Source organism: Carassius gibelio, chromosome A9, assembly GCF_023724105.1.
Source record: "Carassius gibelio isolate Cgi1373 ecotype wild population from Czech Republic chromosome A9, carGib1.2-hapl.c, whole genome shotgun sequence".
NCBI classification, from domain to species: Eukaryota; Metazoa; Chordata; class Actinopteri; order Cypriniformes; family Cyprinidae; genus Carassius; species Carassius gibelio.
This window is the reverse complement of record NC_068379.1, coordinates 27,391,225-27,408,988: the sequence shown is the minus strand read 5'-3', so window position 1 is coordinate 27,408,988 and position 17,764 is coordinate 27,391,225. Positions and strand designations below refer to the sequence as shown.

At 37.5% G+C, this 17,764-nt stretch overlaps 1 protein-coding gene across 1 annotated transcript; it reads right to left on the bottom strand.

Moving 5' to 3' along the window:
- xirp2b (xin actin binding repeat containing 2b) lies at window positions 1-17,409 on the bottom strand. Its single transcript, XM_052606890.1, is given in 34 exon segments — window positions 1-4; window positions 114-222; window positions 225-967; window positions 1,000-1,101; window positions 1,103-1,236; window positions 1,552-2,166; window positions 2,169-2,271; window positions 2,273-2,404; window positions 2,406-2,616; window positions 2,619-3,079; window positions 3,081-3,373; window positions 3,375-3,765; window positions 3,767-3,852; window positions 3,854-4,299; window positions 4,302-4,900; window positions 4,902-5,189; window positions 5,191-5,437; window positions 5,440-5,613; window positions 5,616-5,758; window positions 5,760-5,893; window positions 5,896-5,939; window positions 5,942-5,987; window positions 6,139-6,213; window positions 6,215-6,555; window positions 6,558-7,490; window positions 7,493-7,530; window positions 7,532-7,640; window positions 7,643-8,135; window positions 10,011-10,048; window positions 10,051-10,098; window positions 10,189-10,258; window positions 11,390-11,476; window positions 17,193-17,322; window positions 17,399-17,409. Coding segments are annotated over 34 exon segments (7,878 nt in total).
- Between the last annotated feature and the right edge of the window lie 355 nt (window positions 17,410-17,764).

The window sequence follows — 17,764 nt, the reverse complement described above, 5'->3', positions numbered from 1 at the left end:
TCACCTGGGGAAAGACATAAATTAGAAACATACACAGATTGACCCAGTGATGTACCTTAGACGTTTTGCAGTAGCTTGCTGTCATTCCCATCATGCACTGTAATCATATTTACCCAGCACAGCAGTCACTGTTTGATGCACTAGCAGGTGGCTTGGCTCTCTCACCTGTGACACCTATGCTTTTGAACACACTCTCACTTTCTGTCCAGGTTTTATGGAAGCTTTCATCAGTTCCTCTGCAGAGACCTCAGTTGACACTGTCACCTCTGATGTCTTTTTCTTCACAGCATCAGCATAGGAAAACGGCACGTGTTGCGGCACAACACTTTGAGTGTGTGTAGAAACGGTTGTGTTGCTTCTTAATCCAATAATTTTAGTCCCGAACTCATCAATAGAAGAATAATGTTCAGTGAATGTTTCTGTATCTGAAAAGCCTGTTGGATCGACAGACTTGTCTACTTTCGCATCTTTGTGCAGAAGCAGAGGGGAGCTCAGCTGGGAGCATTGTTCCCTCTCAGGAGGAAGCTCAGGCTTTGAACCTTCAGATGCAATTTCACTCACTCTTGACTCCTGTTCCTCCTGTTTGTTTTGTACCTTTTTGATGGGGGAACTTTTCTCACTCATTTCAGAAACATTTTCAAAATTCTTCACGTCTTCAGCCATATCCTCTTGTTGTCTTGCTGTTTTCTCCGTATCAAGCTCCAGTTCGTCAGTTTCCACGCCAGGCTTCTCTGTAATGTCAATTGGTTCTTTTCTAATACCAGCTTTGCCTTCTGACATCTCCATTGTCTTGGCTAGTCCAGACAGATCAACCTTAGACAGATTTTCCTTATATTTCACTGCACTTTCAGGCTCTGAATCCTGTGTGTTGGGGCCTAAGCACTCTGGAATATTAATGGGATCTCCACTTACGTTAGCGTTATTCACTTCAGCAGTCACAACTTGCGTTTTAGAAGGCCCAAGTCTCCTTTTCAACCTTTTTCTATTCAGCAGGTTTACAATCAATTTTGATTGATTTGCCACTGGATCGTGGCGGGAGATTCCACATTTTCGGACTTCTTTCCTGTGACAGGCTCCACGTGAGGCATTGGATCAGGCATCATGGGAGAGCGTAGCTGTGACATTTCTGACCTGCTTGATGGTGATGAACGTAGGTGAGGATGAGCTCATCTGTAACAATGGGGATGGAGCTCTGGGGCCAAGAGTTGTAACGCTGCTCATCTGGGAAGTCGTGGCCTAATGGTTAGAGAGTCGAACGCCCAATCGAAAGGTTGTGAGTTCGAGTCCCGGGACGGTAGGAATTGTGGGTGTCATGGGGAGTGCATGTACAGTTCTCTCTCCACCTTCAATACCACGACTTAGGTGCCCTTGAGCAAGGCATCGAACCCCCAACTGCTCCCCGGGCGCCGCAGCATAAATGACTGCTCACTGCTCCGGGTGTGTGCTCACAGTGTGTGTGTGTGTGTTCACTGCTCTGTGTGTGCACTTCGGATGGGTTAAATGCAGAGCACAAATTCTGAGTATGGGTCACCATACTTGGCTGAATGTCACGTCACTTTCACTTTCATTTGTTGCCTTCAGCTCTTACATGCTGTCTTTGACCACCTTCTGTGTTTCACACCTTGCTGAACCAATAGAAATCTTTAAAATTCCTTGTATCACTCCACTAGAGACTACTTTTTCAGAGATGGCCTCACATTCATGCTTTTCAATTGTGCAGTTAAAGTGCATTAGCCTAGCTTCAACAAGGCTTTTAGCATAAGCAAGAATTTTTTAGAGCTTCAGTTCGTTGTGTTCAACAGCTGCCCCTTCCAAATCACTCTTCTCTCCTGGCCCCAGAAAGCAGGCGGGCATTTCATTGAGCAGCGTCTTCACAGACTCAGAGTCCATTTGTCCTGCAACCCCCTGTATTTCTGAGATATGAGACATCTTCTGCGCTTCGGCTTGTCTTAGAGATGTGCCGGAGCTCTCTGCTGAGGACTCAGCAGGTTCCTTTTGTGCAGATTTGCCTGTCATTTTTATTGGAAAATGTCTGCTTTCATCTTTTGATTCCTCCGGAGTCTGCTGGCTTCCACTGGCCTGCTTTTGAAGTTTTACAGTCGCGCCCTCCTCCTGGAAACTCTGCTGTTGGACTGTACTTTAAGTTTTGATGACCTCTTTGTAAGGAGTGCCCTTGTGTGCCCTGTAGGAATGGTGTGCTGTGTTTGCACATCTGTGATTTTGTCTTGTTTTTCATCAGATGTCAGGACTGGCCACTTAGGCTCAGCAGGCGTTGTTACTTTGAGCGGCTTCTCTGTCTTTCTTATTCTTGCTCCTCCTTTTCTTTTGCCAAGTGGCAGGGGGCCCTTCTACAGGTTTCTCTTTGGTCTCTATCTCCACTTTACTGTCTGTTTCTGTGGGGCTTTTCTCTGCTTTCTTTCACCTGAACCTTCTCCTGCTCCACCGTGGCTTTCTCCTTGCTTTCCAGTTTAGCGTTCTTATTAACTTTCTTAGCCTTTTGACTGTCAACCTTTTGTTGCTTCTGCTCAGCATCCTTAATTTGACTCTCTTTGTTTGGTCTGGATCGATCAGGGGAGATTTTGTCTCGATTTTTCTTTGGAGAGCTTTCCTCTTTGTTTTGTCTTCAGATAAAGATATGCTGCTCACATCTTTCTTAACATTCTCAAATTGAGTTTCAGAGACACTTTGAGGTTTGTCTGTTTTATCAGAGGACTTTATTTCTTCTTTGGTTGTGTTTATAATAACCGTCCTCGTCACCTGTTTTATACTGGGGATCACGGATTTCTTCTTTTTCTTTTGAGTTGAAGTGGAGGTGGTCTGCTGCTGACCCAAAGAGCCATGCATTGACTGATAAGAGATGATGTTCTGTTTAACTAAGGAAATAAAAGGAGATTCTGGAGGAGATTTCTCATTTGTGGCAGCGATCAAAGCCTTGCTTGGGGGAGCGTTTTAGAGAGCTGTGTGCTTGGATGAGTCTGTGGCTGATTCGGATTTGGTCACACTCTTTTGAGCTCTCTCTTGAGTGAAATCAAATGATATACTTGCCTCTGATTGCACCGTGCCCGTGCTCTCTGAAGCTCTCTGAACTGACTGACTCATGCATGCAGATCTCAAAGGGCGGGGAGCGCGACGGAGGTGGTGTGCAGCTTTCCTCCCTATGCTGTCTGTATTTCTGTTCGGCTTGTATTAATGGGGTTTTGAATTTGCTTACCGGGGATTTGCACGGTGGAGGAGGAGAGGCGGGGGGGATGAGCGTCAAAGTGGTGAAAACTTTCTTGGAAAGCCGTGGAGATTCGGGTGGCTGTTTTGTAAATGCAGACTGAATTTCAGAGGATATCACAGTGCACTTAAATGATGATGTGGTGACATTTTTTTCTGGTCTCTTGTGCAGCCTGCACATCCATTTTCTCAAATGAAATCGCTGGCTCAAGCTTGGGTACTTTGCACAGTGTTGGTGCTTTGATGGGTTTGAAAGTCATTTTAGTGGGTTTGGATGGTGTTATGTTGGGCAGCAGAAAGAGGTTTAGCTCCTGCTCTGTGGGAGGTGTAGGGAGGTCTAGCTCAACTGTGGGTGTAGCGAGAGGAGGAGGCGGTGGTGGGGTTGGCGGAGGAGGTAAAAGGTCAAGTTCTGTCCTGGATGGATCACATGGAAGAGGAAGAGGAGGATCATGATCACCCCTAATGTTTGGAGGAGGATTGGTGAAGGAGATGCTATCATAATCTGGAGGCGATGTTGGAGGGGGAGGCAGAAGGGGCTTGGGGTCAAGGTGGTAGAGCTGGCATATGGATTTCTAGCTGTTTTCTTTGATCCAGTCAGATCAAATCCTTACAGACACTTTTTGTGAGGTTCCTTTTGTGCTGGAATGTCTTTCACTGATGGAGATGGAGTCTTGTAATGAACTTTGACCTTTCTTATAGTCTACCTTTGGGGAATCGCTTTGCTAGCTCTCTGGGCTGTTTCCATTAAGGATTTTATTGTGCCCTTAACATCTGCTTTTATCACTTCTTCTTTCCCTGATTGCATTTGCTCTTGGGTGTCATAGAGTGATTTCATGGAAAGCTTCATTCTGGAAGATGGAGGAGGCTCAAGCATGAGCTGAGTCTTGCCCTTCACATCTCTCTCGACACCAATCTCCGGCTGGTAAACCTTTCCCTCATTTGACACTTCTTGTAGACTCTGTATTGCTCTGTGAATGTCACCTTTTACAATCACCTGCTTCTTCACCTCTGTCACTGCATGTTTGGCCTCCTCCAGTGATTTCAATATACCTTTGATGTCACCTGGCACTAAATCTTCTAGTCTTCTAGCAATTTCAGCACTCCTTTGATGTTACCAGGAATGATTTCAAGTTTTTCTACCTCTCTTGGCTGATTTTGGGCCTCCTCTAGAGACCTAAGGGTTGTAGGTAAATCAGCTCGAATCACTTCTTCTTTCTCCAAAACAACCGATCGGTTTACAAACTGTGTTAGTGAATTAATCGCTGCTTGCAGGTCTCCTCTCACAATCTCTTCTCTCTGTAAATGTTCAAACGAGACTGGAGGCTCGGTCATGAAAACCTTAACTGTGTTATGAACATGGCCTGGGACTATATCTTCCCTATCAACCAGACAACCGATTTGAGCTTGATTACATGTCAGCCTCAGTTGTGTTACCTTAATATCACCACAGATGATTTCCTCTCTTTCAGTTTTACCCGGGTCAGCCTCATCTGGCTCTACCTGCAACTTTTTGAGGTAATCTAGTGCACCCGACTCAATACATGTAGAATAAAAGCTCACCTTTCCCCTCTCTGCTTCATCCACTTTAATTCTCACAATCTCCTCTGTGTCTGGATTGCAAAGTCTCTCTAGGCACCCTTTTACATTACCTCCAACTATATTTTCCTTGATTCCTTAGGAAATTTAATAAAGAGTAGATCGTCATTCCAACATCTCCCTGTTTATCTTCTTGAATGAGAATGCCCTTTACATCCCCTCCTGTGATGTCTTTGATCATTTTAATTGTTATTTTGGCATCTTCTGCAATCATATCAAGGGGGTGGGTTTCAAACCTCCATCTTGCTGAGCTGACATCACCTTTTTGGATATCTTCCTCTGTAATGGATTTTAAAAGATATACCTCATCTGTCTCTCTAATTGAGTCCAGATGCTTTGTTTCAAACAGCCAACGGGCTCCTACTACATCACCTCATTGTTTTCTTCTTTTTTAAGTGTTGTCTCTTCTCTTGGATGACATAGAGAGACTGAGTCTCAAACATTATGGCACACTTTTTCACATCTCCTTTTTCCTCATGCTCTCTGATGACTTCCTGCAGCTTTCTAATTTTGACCTCATTGGACACACCTTGAATCTCATTTAATGTGTAGGTCTCAAAAATGAATCTGTCTTCATCCACATTGCCTCCCCGAACATCTTGTATCATGCAAGCTCCTTTAGCTCACCGGGGGTCTCTGATATTTTATCTATGGGTTGGTTTTCAAATAGCCATTTGCAGTTTCCAACATTTACTTTATGAATATACTCAGCTTAAGCACTCCTCAGCTGTCTCATGAAATCCTCAAAGGTAGAGCTCATAACGTCAGAAGATTGGGTCTCAGATATGTATTTCATCATTGTATGTCTATCTCCGTAAAACTCTTAAGAGCTTCTCGATCTCCATAATATCTCTCCAGGTTCTCTGTCTCAAACAGGAAACGTGCCATTTGGACATCTTTTCCATGAATGTCCTCTTGTTTCACAATGCAAGTTTGCAACACCATTATCCAGTATGGTATCAAGGATTTGCGTTTCAAAAAGCCAAGTGCATGTTCTCACATCGCCTTTTTGAACTTCACCAGAATCTTTTGTACTCTTATGCTCATACCTTTCATAAAGCATGTCTATAGGTCTCAAATGTCAAAAAGCCACTTACAGGTTTTAACATCACATTTGATTATTCTGCTTTCTCCCTTGTAACACACTCCTCGTCTTCACTATTGCTGAAATACTTAATCGCCACCTTAGAATTATAAGGTTCTATCTGACATTTTTTTCAAAATGTAGTTATTTACACATTCCTATTCTTTGTCATCGTATTTACATTATGTTATATATTTTGAAGCTCAATATCTCAAAACTACTCGGAATGCAGATAGAACCTTATAATTACAAGGGGACGTGATGGCATCAAGGGGCTTGGTTTCAAAGAGCCATTTTGCCATCTTGACATCCAGATCCAGATTGTAAGTGTTGTTGTGGTATGCCCTTTATGATTTGGAATTTAGTGATGCTATCATCGAATTTGTCAACAGGGCCAGTTTCAAACATCCATTGGCAGCTTCTGACTTCTCCTTTGACGATTTCTTCCCGCTGTATGGTTTTGACCTCATGATAATGCCCAGAGCTGTCTGGCAGAGCTTATAATGGCATGGATTCAAATAGATCTTTATTTGATCTAACAGAGCCAGTGGTGACACCCTCAACTTGAATCTTCTGAATTTCGTCATATTGGTTTAAATCAAATGCTTAAAAAATGTGCTTCTAATTGCTCACATCGACATTTTCTATTTCCTCTTGTTCTTGTTTATTTCCTTTCTCTCCTCTCTGATCTGCTCCAGCGGCTCACACAACCACTTCTGGTGTCAAACATTTTCTTTCTCCTCAGATGTCATCATTCTTTTGAGCTTCCCCACCTCGGCAAGCTCTTTCATCTCATCTTTTGGAGCAGTCTCAAAAAAGTGTCTGTCAGACTGAACGTCACCTCAGCTAAATTCTTCAGCGCTTACTGTTCTGGCATTGAAATCACCCTTTAACATATAGATCGGCTGCATCTCAAACACCAAACAATTTTTGCGGACATCACCCTTGTAACCTCTATCTATTTGCTCTGAATCAATTATTTTCACAAACTCTCTCTTTTTCTCTTGAATATGTTCCAAACGTTGGGTCTCAAACAGCCATCTTTGATTTCTCACGTCGCCTCTTTATTCATCAGATGCTACGGTTTTCTTAAGTCAGTTTACCTTATCATCCTCATCTTTAATGTTCACCAGAGGTTTATTTTCAAACACCCATTTTTGGTGTCTCACATCCCCTCTTCCTTCTTCAAACACTGCTTTTTTATTTAGTTTTCTCACTTCTGGAAGCTCTTTGAGTTTATCCGGTGGAGCGTTTTCAAATAAGTGTCTCAAAGAGCAAACATTACCTCCAATAATCTGTTCTGTGGCAACAGGTCTGGAGTTGGCATCATTTTTATGTATGTCCATTGGCTATGTCTCAAACACCATGCAGTGTTTGTGTACATCCGTCCCAAAAATCTCTTCTTTCTTCTGCTTTTGCTTTCTCTCCCATTGGGCATTTATGGAGTCAAACCTCTTTGTCTCAAACAGCCACCTTCTTCTTTTCGCATACCCTAGCTTGTTGTCTTCCATGGAAATACTGAAGATTAGCCTGACCTGAGAAAGTTCCATGTCAATGTCATTCAAAAGCTGCGTTTCATAGAGCCATTTAATGTTTTGACATCACCTTTCTCTGTTTCCTCTCGGAGTGAATTCAGTGTCACCCAGAGAATACATTTCTTTGTTTTCAAACATGCACCTCACAGACTTAACATCCCCTTCGTTGGCTTCAAGTGTGAAGATGACTTCTTTGGTTTGCCCATAATTTTATTTAGTGTATCCATCGGCTTTGTCTCAAACAACCAGGCGGCACCACGCACATCTCTTTTCCCCACTTCATTCACTAGATAGTTCTGTTAACTCAAATCACGTTGCATTTCCTGTGTGTCCATGGGCTGCATCTCAAACATCAAAGCCCTGTTCTTAACATCACCTTCAGGAAAGATTTCCTGCTGAATGATCTTTTTGCAATCCTCTTCATTATCCAATTCATCCTTAATGCGGTCCAAGGGTTTGTTCTCAAACATCCAGCGCATGGACTGCACTTCACTTCTCAGATTCTTGTCACACTCCAAATATTTTTGATCCGGGCTTCCGTTTGAATTGCTGCCGGTTTGTTCAAACTGATTTGCTGGCTCTTGAACGTCTCCTATTTCTTCATTGTACTCTTCATCGTAAAAATCTCTTTCCAGGTCTTCAATGACATCAGGGTGAATGTTTTTGCAGAGTTGTTTCAGTTCTAATAGTTCCCTCTGTCTCTAGTTCACACTGTGTATCACTGGGTATGCTTGAGGTTTATGAAATGACCTATACTTCAGCTGGATCAGGAAAGACCTTTCATTTTTTTAACTGAATGCCCAAAACTGGGCAACTTGTTTTAAAGGCCTTTCCAGTATTTTTATCTCCTTATTGTGCATTCAAAAAGGCCAAAAAAAAAATGTTTGTGGCTGAAATTAAAAATCTTTTTATTTTTTTTATATTGTGTCTGAAAAGGTGCATGAGAGTAAAAAATAAAATAAAGAACACCACCTTGCACAATTACAAGAAAAAAGTTATCAGGTTTTAGTAACAGCTCAGCCGCAGCATTATGTGTCCCCTTTGCATTTGAAAGAGTTATCCATGTGCTAGTTAAATTGTTTTTGTAGCCCAATGCATTGTTACACTTAAAACATCTTCATGAATATATTAGATACACTTCCTTAAAACCCTCAATATCATTTACTTCACTTGAAAATTACAACACAACTGCAAAAAATGATTTTTAATGAGTTTTAATTATGTCTTTTTGACATTTTCCAAGTAAAATATGTGAAAATCACACACACACACAAAAAAAGAAAACTTACTGTATTAGACAGGAAGACATGTTCCCTTTCAGTCGGTCACCATCAACGCCACGTCAGTGACCAATGCAAAATGGGATATCGCTTCGATAGACCAATCTACTTTGAGTGTAAACTAAATGAGCCAATGCATATTGGCATGCAATTATTGCATCCAGCTGCCGCTGATCACAGCGTGAGTATAAGAAGGCAGCAGGTGCAATGCATACCAGCTTTTCGCTTCAGAGCTGAGCCTTAGTATCATTCTGCTCAACCGTGTCTGCTGTGAACTACAACCCACAGAACACGCTGGGCCCTCTTTATAGAGTGTACTAGTGGTATCCATTGGGCCTCCCCCCAGCCAGATGTCGATCTCAGCATCGGAGGGAGAGTTGTCTGATAAAGATTCGGCAGCGCTGCCTCCCTCTGGGATGGTGGCAAAGCCTGAGTCAGATCTAGACTCAGCTATGCTATGCTTTCCCGGTCTAAGTTACACTGGCCTGTCACCACACCCTCACCCCGTGGTCAGATCTTGCATTTCTTCGAGCAAGTTAGCCGTGAACCTTGCCTTGAACCGTCTCAAATGTCACTTAGGAGGCAAGCATTAGCTGGTCCAAACGTCAACCAACAAGGTCGTCTGCGCTCCAGTCACATGTCACAACTCGCCCGCCACCTCCTCCTTTTGAGTTGGAAAAAATAAACATGCGTCGAGAGTGACCGACTGAAAGGGAACGTCTCTGTTACGTATGGTAACCCTCGTTCCCTGAAGGAGGGAACAGAGATGCCACGTCCCATCGCCATGGTTGCTGTACCACCGCTGAGCTGTCGGGTCTCCGGCTCGGCTCCTCAGCGAAAACCTGGTATGCATTGCACCTGCTGCCTTCTTATACTCACGCTGTGAGATGTTTTCTGTTTTAATGTGTACATATGTTTGTATATTCATATGTTTGTAAAAAACAAAATACACTCGTATTAAAGTCAAAATCTATAAAAACAAGAATATCTTATGCAGTGTTGATACTCAAGTAAACTGATTTCTCAAGCAGAAGCCAATTCACTGCATTTTAGATGCACAATAAAGACACAAAAAGAATTAATATCAGATCATATGTGAATTTACAATAACAATATAAGAATACTGAGAGATGAACACAGGCTCTCAAGTCTCAATAAATCTATGCTACTGAAAGTGGAGAGACTCATGGAAACATGTAAAAATTATGGTAAGCAGAGTCTTTTTATGCACTGAATTCTAATAAAGCATAATACATTCATGTGTCAGAACAGAGATGTAGGCTAAAAAGGACTTACCTTAATTTTCTTGCTAGGGGCTCCCTCAAAAGTTTTTAATGCTGTGCCAGTTCTTTAGTCGAGAGCCTTGGATAGTACTCTTCCTCCTCTGGAGGCAAAAGTTAAAATTAAATACATCCTGTGAATGAGTTGTTGTGTTTAACAGAACTTATCTATAAATTACTGCTGGTAAACTTACCTGTATCATTGTGATGATTCTCATAACTTGAAATAACCTCCTGGTTAGGAGGTATTTGATCACATGCAGCCTGTAATGTAGCAAAATTAATACAACAACTTTAATCTAATGGGATATGTGAGAATTAAATAGCACATTTACATTTATGCATTTGATAGATTTTTTTTATAAGCATTTTGTTTTATCAGTACGTGCATTCATTCCTTGTGAGAGACATTTTCAAATCCCTCAACATGGTAATGGGGACAATAAAGCATCCCTAAAATAAAAGTGTATATCTCACATATACTGAGTTTAATTTTATATTTTGGTTTGTGTCCATAAACTTTCAAATAAGAAGTTTCATTCGTAAAATTTAATTCAATAGATTGTCCAAAATGATACATTATCATATGGCTATTTAATATATAAATCAATTTTGATCATTAATTAAGTTGTAAATGATTTGCCATTTTTATCCATCAGTACATTTTGCAGTTTTATTATTAGTATTATTATTATTATTTTACTTTTATATTACAAGGTCAATTAATAAACTACGTGTTTCATTTATTTTAATTTAGTTTTATTCTTAAAATTATGTAAATTATAGAATTTAATCTACTGCATGTAATGTGAAAAGGCTTTATTGTTTAATGATGAATTTGGCATTAGTGCAAAAAATACATACAAAAATACAAAATAGAGTAAAAAAAAAGACTATATATACATATTTCAGACTTTAAATTCTAATCAGATGAGTCACACATAAGGAAGTAAAATATTTGTATATAATATTTTTTTAAATAATCACTTTTAGCATCCTTTCCCTTTAGATTATTATAAAGAGGTCAAAGTTATAGGTTTGACTGCATGAAATTAAAAAATATATACATTAAATGCAAAGCAAGTCACTTTGGATTTAAGTGCCAGCCAAATGCATAAATGTAAATGATTTTATGTGGATGTGATGCTGCTAAAAGCTCCAGCTTCCCAAAAGACATTTTCACATTATTGAAAATTGACAGGATGCAATGACATTTCACAGCAGATAGTAAACAGAAATAAGACACTATAGAGATTCAGAGCTATAAATTAAAAGCAATGTGACTGTCAGCATAGCTCCTGTTAGTGAGATCCGCTACTGTTAGTGTCTGACGTTTTTGTGGACTTTTGTGAAATTGAGAGTTATTAGTAGCAGGGCTGTCAGAAATGTCCGTACCCTTTCATCCTGGTGGAAGACCTGCTGCGAGACTTGTCGACCCCTGCTGCTGCTCGCCACACTCATCACTGATGAATCTGACACCTCCTGCGTGACAGGAGGCAAGGGCTGTTAGAGGATGAGACAAAAACATACACTCTCTTTTCAAGAAAGTGCTCACAAAAGCTCCTTACTGTCAAAATATCTTATCTGCACAGCCTTTTCTTAGCCAAAAACAAATACATTTGTGCATGCAATTTGTTACTGCATTTCTCTATTGTTAAAAGAAAATGACACAAAAAGTGATAAGACTCTGATAAGACTCTATTCTGACACCCATTACCTGATTGCACCAGCTGTACTCGCTCTACTCAGTTGGACTAGCAGGTGACAGGGAGGTAAGTAGGCAGATGTGACATGTGGACAGAAGTTCAATTTCTGACAGATGCATGAAGCTGCAGCTCACTATTATCTAGTATTGAACCAAAAAGTATTTAGAAAATCACATAAAACTTAACTATACACTTGAAATAATTAGGAATTTTAATAGTTTTTGAAACAAGATTTTCTGAAGAATTCTGCTCACCAATGATTCATTTATTTGATCAAAATTACAATAAAATAATAATAGTGATTTTTTTTTTTTTTACAATATCAAATATTTGTTTTCTTTTTTATTTTATTTTTTACAAAATGTAATATATTCCTGTGTTGTAATGCTGAAGTTCATTCATTACTTGGTGTCACATGATCCTTCAGAAATCATTCGGAATTGCTGCTTAATATACATTTCTTATTATAATTAATGTTGAAAACTATTTTGCCACATAATATTTTGCAAATAGCATATTAAAATGATTTCTGAAGGGTCATGTGACACTGAAAACTGGAGTAATTATGCTAAAAATTCAGCTTTACATCACAGGAATAAATGTATTTTTAAACTAAATAACATGGTTATTTTCAGTTGTAATAATGTTTCACAATTTAACTCTTTTTACTGTATTTTTGATCAAATAAATGCAGCCTTGGTGAGCAAAAGAAACACTGAAAAATAAAAACATTAAGAAATCTTACTTTATGAACTTTATGAACTGCATTGCATTAGAAAACATGATGTCAAGTAAACAGGCATCAAATGCTGCAGTTCTTTTCCTAAAACCTTCTGATTTATCAAAATGTTTGAAAATTCTGAATTAAAAGCCACAAACTAGACTCTGCAAATTCTGTAATAAACACATTTTGTCAATATAATTTCATTTAAAAAAAAAAGTGATCAAATCAAACATTTATTTATGTAGACTTGCATGAAATCTGCATTACTCAAGCACTAATTAAAGCTTGGATTTAATCCGTACATTTTCATTTTCTATTTCATGATTAAGATTAGTCGGAGTCAATTACTGTTAAATGGCAGGTTTAATGTTTCACCCCTTGGATGAGCAGATTTAGTAATGTTGGAATCTGAATCTCCCACACAAAAACACATGCAGCTGCGCATGAACAAGTGTGAAATCATCAACAGGGTCGGAATCAATACTAATCCATAAAAACAGCCCAAAAAAGCATAACACACACACACACACGCTCATCATTAAAAGAGATACGGCTGACATACACTGATGTCGATTGCATCATTAAACCCAAAGGTGACTGAGAATACGACCTTAAAACACTCATCGAAGCAACAGCACAACAGTGACTGCCTACTGCTTCAGCTGCTTGGCTTCTGGTGAAGTACTTTTCATTTTCTCCAGAGGGACTTCAAAAACACTTTAATAAAGAGTTCCAAGTCATTAACCAAACCAACCAGCTCTGAGATGAATCACAACACTACAAACTTTGATTCAAAGCAAAAAAAGCATTTGAAATTTGGATGAAATGGACTAAGTTCATTGGCTACGCTCAGATGTGAAGTGTTTAATGCTATCTTTTAACTTGACTGACAAAGGAATAAAGAAAAGCAATTTGTAGAGCTGGGTATTGAGAAATAAATCATGATTCGATTTTGATTCACAGGCTTTCGATTCAATTCAGTTTCGATATTGATTCATCTTGATATATAGGCAATCAGGTACACTAGGCTACATGCAATTTTTTTTTCAAGGAAAATAAAAAGATTTTATATCAAATTAATAAACCGTCATGTGGTATATTAATAAGTGATTTGTAAACAAACATTTAAATTGCTTGTAAAACTTCAAATGCACTTCTACAAATTTCAATGGCAGCCCTAGGAATTTGCCAATGCTTAATAAAAATGAATTTTTAATGTTGCATTCAAATGTATTGTTATATTAACTACTGTACATTCTAAATATGAATTTAATTTTCAGTTTCAAAAGTTATTTTTATTTTATTATTCTTATTATTAACGCATTGATATATATGTCACTGATATATTTGGGTGTTCAAAAAATAACGACAATGGAAATGTCAAAGGTTTACTTATTTCTGAATCATTTTAAATTAATAAACTGATTTATAACTCTTTGTTTAGTTCATTTTTTATTTATCATTTATTCCTGCTTTAATTAAGGAGGCAAATTCAGTTTTGGAAGTGCAGACCTTGAATTGGGTTGTTCTAAAAAAATTAAAAAATAAATTCGTTTTAAACATGTTTTGTTTAAAAGTCCCAAATTTGGCTAATGAAAATTTGGGATTTGTTAGATAATCAGAAAAGAAAAGAACCTTTAGAAAAAATAAAAATAAAAAATTGCACACGGGTCTAAATTCTACAAAGATAAACATAGACCTCATTATCCAGATAAAGGATAAAAACCTCAAAAATAGATCCTACATACCAAACACACACAGAATGCGACACAAGTTATAGTTTAAATATACACACTCCTCCTCCCCACATGCACACACAAACAGGTTTAGTAAAATAGTGTCACCACGAGCAACAGAAAGCACAGATAATGAGATGACCTACTGCAGCAGAACCCTTTGATCCTTCTCTCAAATAACCACTGCATTATACATAACGTCAGCTTATGCTCTCATTTGTCTACTCACTGCTTATCATTCACTTTGTGAGCTACGGATTCCTGCCAAACTTGAGCTATTTTATGTGGTAATTTCTTCTAATGTTCGGTAAACTGCAGTACACTTTGTATATGTCTGTATATGTTTGCATCTTGATTACATAAAGCTACAAATAATAGTAATAATAATAGTGGAACAGATTTTCTTATCTAAACATCTAAAGTAGTGGTTCTCAGAAAGTTTGTATTTACAGTATATTTGTACTAAATTTATCAAATTGATCACCCTTTAGTTTGGGGTCCAATTCTCACTATTAACAATGACTATGGGGTAGGATAAAGGGATAGAAAAAAATATGCTCATGCAGACTAAGGCATTAATGTGCTCTATTTATTCTAATAAACAGCCAATGTGCTAGTGATATGCATGCTAATAAGCAACTAGATAATTGTGAGAACTGCACCCTAAACTAAAATGTTTTTTATCTTCTAAGAGACTGGTGAGATTATCTCCTGCTCAGCAATGTAATATCTATATCACCTCCCAATAACATTTAAATAGTGTTACTGGAATAATGCTTATTCATTACTTTGAGAACCTGCACAGAACATCACCCAAAATGTATAAACAATTTTCACTTTAAATTACTAGTTCATTTACAAAAAAATTGCAAGTAACACAATAAATTAAATATGGAATTTTTTTGGAAAAACTGAAATAGTATTTTCTTGTAATGTACACTCCAACAATGTTTGAAAATTTGGAAAAAATATTTTTACAATGTACTAATTATCTAATTAATTAATTGCTGCAGGGAGAAAATGCTGTTTGTAAATGAACACATTTTGAGAAAGAAAGCACAATCTATAATGATCTTAATGTGGATAGAAAAGCGTGGTTGTACTAAAATTATTAAATAAATTAATTAATCAAGGTCTTATTTAAAAATAAATGAAGAAACATTTTGTGGTTATTAATTAATTAAATAATTAAGTAATTAATATTCTCACCTCAATTAGTTTTATTTCTTTCTTAAATTCGTCTGCCTTTCATGCCAATTCAAATGACAAATCGACATGCTTGTTGCCAACTTTAATTTAATTCAACTGAAAGGAAGCCAATTACTAAATTTTCAAGTGCACTGAATAGCATGCCACATTTCGCATTTGAAACTGGATGAAGCACATTTTAATTTGCACATCAATCAGAAATTAGGAATAAGCCATTGATTATTTTTTTTTTTTATATATCTATGCGTAATGATATTTAACATTTGTTGATTCATGTCAGGTAGCACAGTTTGAGAGCTGCGGCTTTAGAGCATTTGAGTGCTGATGTGTTGGCAGACGTGATGTGAGCACATCTCCCACTTTCTCCTGTAATTCTGTATTCAGTCAGATGTTTTCCCCTGCTATCAGCGAGCTGAAGCCACTTCGTCCCTGCAGGGTGAACGGAGCATGCAAAGACCCACTGGTATGGATGGGTGGACTGGATTCAATTTGGATCCGCAGAGCTGGATTACACAGACTGTGACCAAGATTTATCTCCATTCTGCTTCTCTCACTGCAAGCTGTATCTGATTTTTTTCAGAGGCAGGCACTGCATGCATAATATTAGCATGTGGCAATGCTAATGGACTTGAGAAGCTTGGGAGAGTCTATGCAGATACAGATTTGACTATATTGCATCCAAGTCTTAATTTTACAATTGCATATTAAAATGGAAAACAAAAGCCATGATGTGGGATTAGATTTGGGACTTTAAAATGTACAGAAGCACTAAAAAGATGACTGTGTTTCTTCTTTATGTTCTGTCACGATTCTCTTGTGCCATAAATCGCCTGGGTAGAAGCTTGACTGATATGTGTGTAAAGATGTGTGACACTTTAGTATACATTTATTTTTTTAACAGGTTCTGTATGACAGTGAGCCAAAATCAAAGTCAATGCATCTTAAATGCATTTTAGCAATTAATACATTTCAATATGCATATACTATATACTTGTAAGCCATCCCAGCGATTTGCTCATATATATATATATATATATATATATATATATATATATATATATATATATATATATATATATATATATATATATATATGAATGTATGTATATAAATCCTGCATGTTCTTATTCAATGAAAACATTTTGCTGCAGATTTATACGACTGCAATGCAAAATAACTAGGTTACTTATTTGATTTTATAAAACCGTTCAAAAGTTTTGGGTCAGTAAATTAGTTTTTTATTGTTTCCATCGTAAAATGTTAAAATATTATTTAAAATAAAATTTTTCTATTTAAATATATTGTTAAATATTTATTTTAAATATAATATATTGTGAAATATTACTTAAAATAACTGTAGGTAGAAAATACAAGATTTTCACTACAATAATTACCAATGTTTGAAGGAAAAATAAAAAATAAAGTAAAAAAAACATGTACAATACTTATAATAAAGATTTAAAAAACATGTTCAAAATTTTAAGTGTATAAATATATGACTGTAATATAAAAAACTGAAATATATATAAACTGTATAATGTTAACCATTAAAAATCCAAAAAGGTCATTTAATATTAAGTAGTAAAAAAAAAGTACTGTATATTATCACAAATATACACTACCATTGTCAAAAGTTTGGGATCTGTGATATATATATATATGTGTGTGTGTGTGTGTGTTCATGGAAGAAATCTCTTATGTTCATCAAGAAAAAAAAGTAAGTAAAAATTAAAAACAGAAAAGAAAAAAAAAAAACTTTTGAACAGTGTATATTAAGAGTAACAAAATAGAGAAGCAGTTTCCAAGCACCTTCCAACACTGACCTGCACAGATCTGTGTGTGTGGTGAATCTGGGTGACCATGTGAGATGATGACATGCACTCATTCTCAAACTGTCTGCGGATGCTGGCCAGACCCCCAGGCAGGGAACAAACCTCCAAGACCAGACCAAGACTGTGTTGAAAATCATGCAAAGCAGATTTATGCTTTTACAAAAGCTGCAAGATTATGGGAGAAAAAGTGTGATCACTTGTCTCTCATCTTCAACCACTGAACAAAAACATTCATATATTCATGAGACAATGTGCCTTACACACACACATACACACACATGCACACAAGCACAAAATCCAGCCCTCATCTCATTATCTCTGTGGTTTTACAGAATCACATTTTAAGATTTTGCATGACAGACTTATTTGCAAGACAAGATATTGTGAGGCCTTGATACTGTGAGGTTCATTTACTCTTCATTTGTTTGCATGTTGTCTGCTTTTTTTTAAAGCCTGCTTCATTTATTAATTTTGCAAATTAATGAATCCCATCCACAAAATTAATACATGCAGTTTGCATGGTGCAATACATATTGAAAATAAGTTTTAAATATCAGATAGGA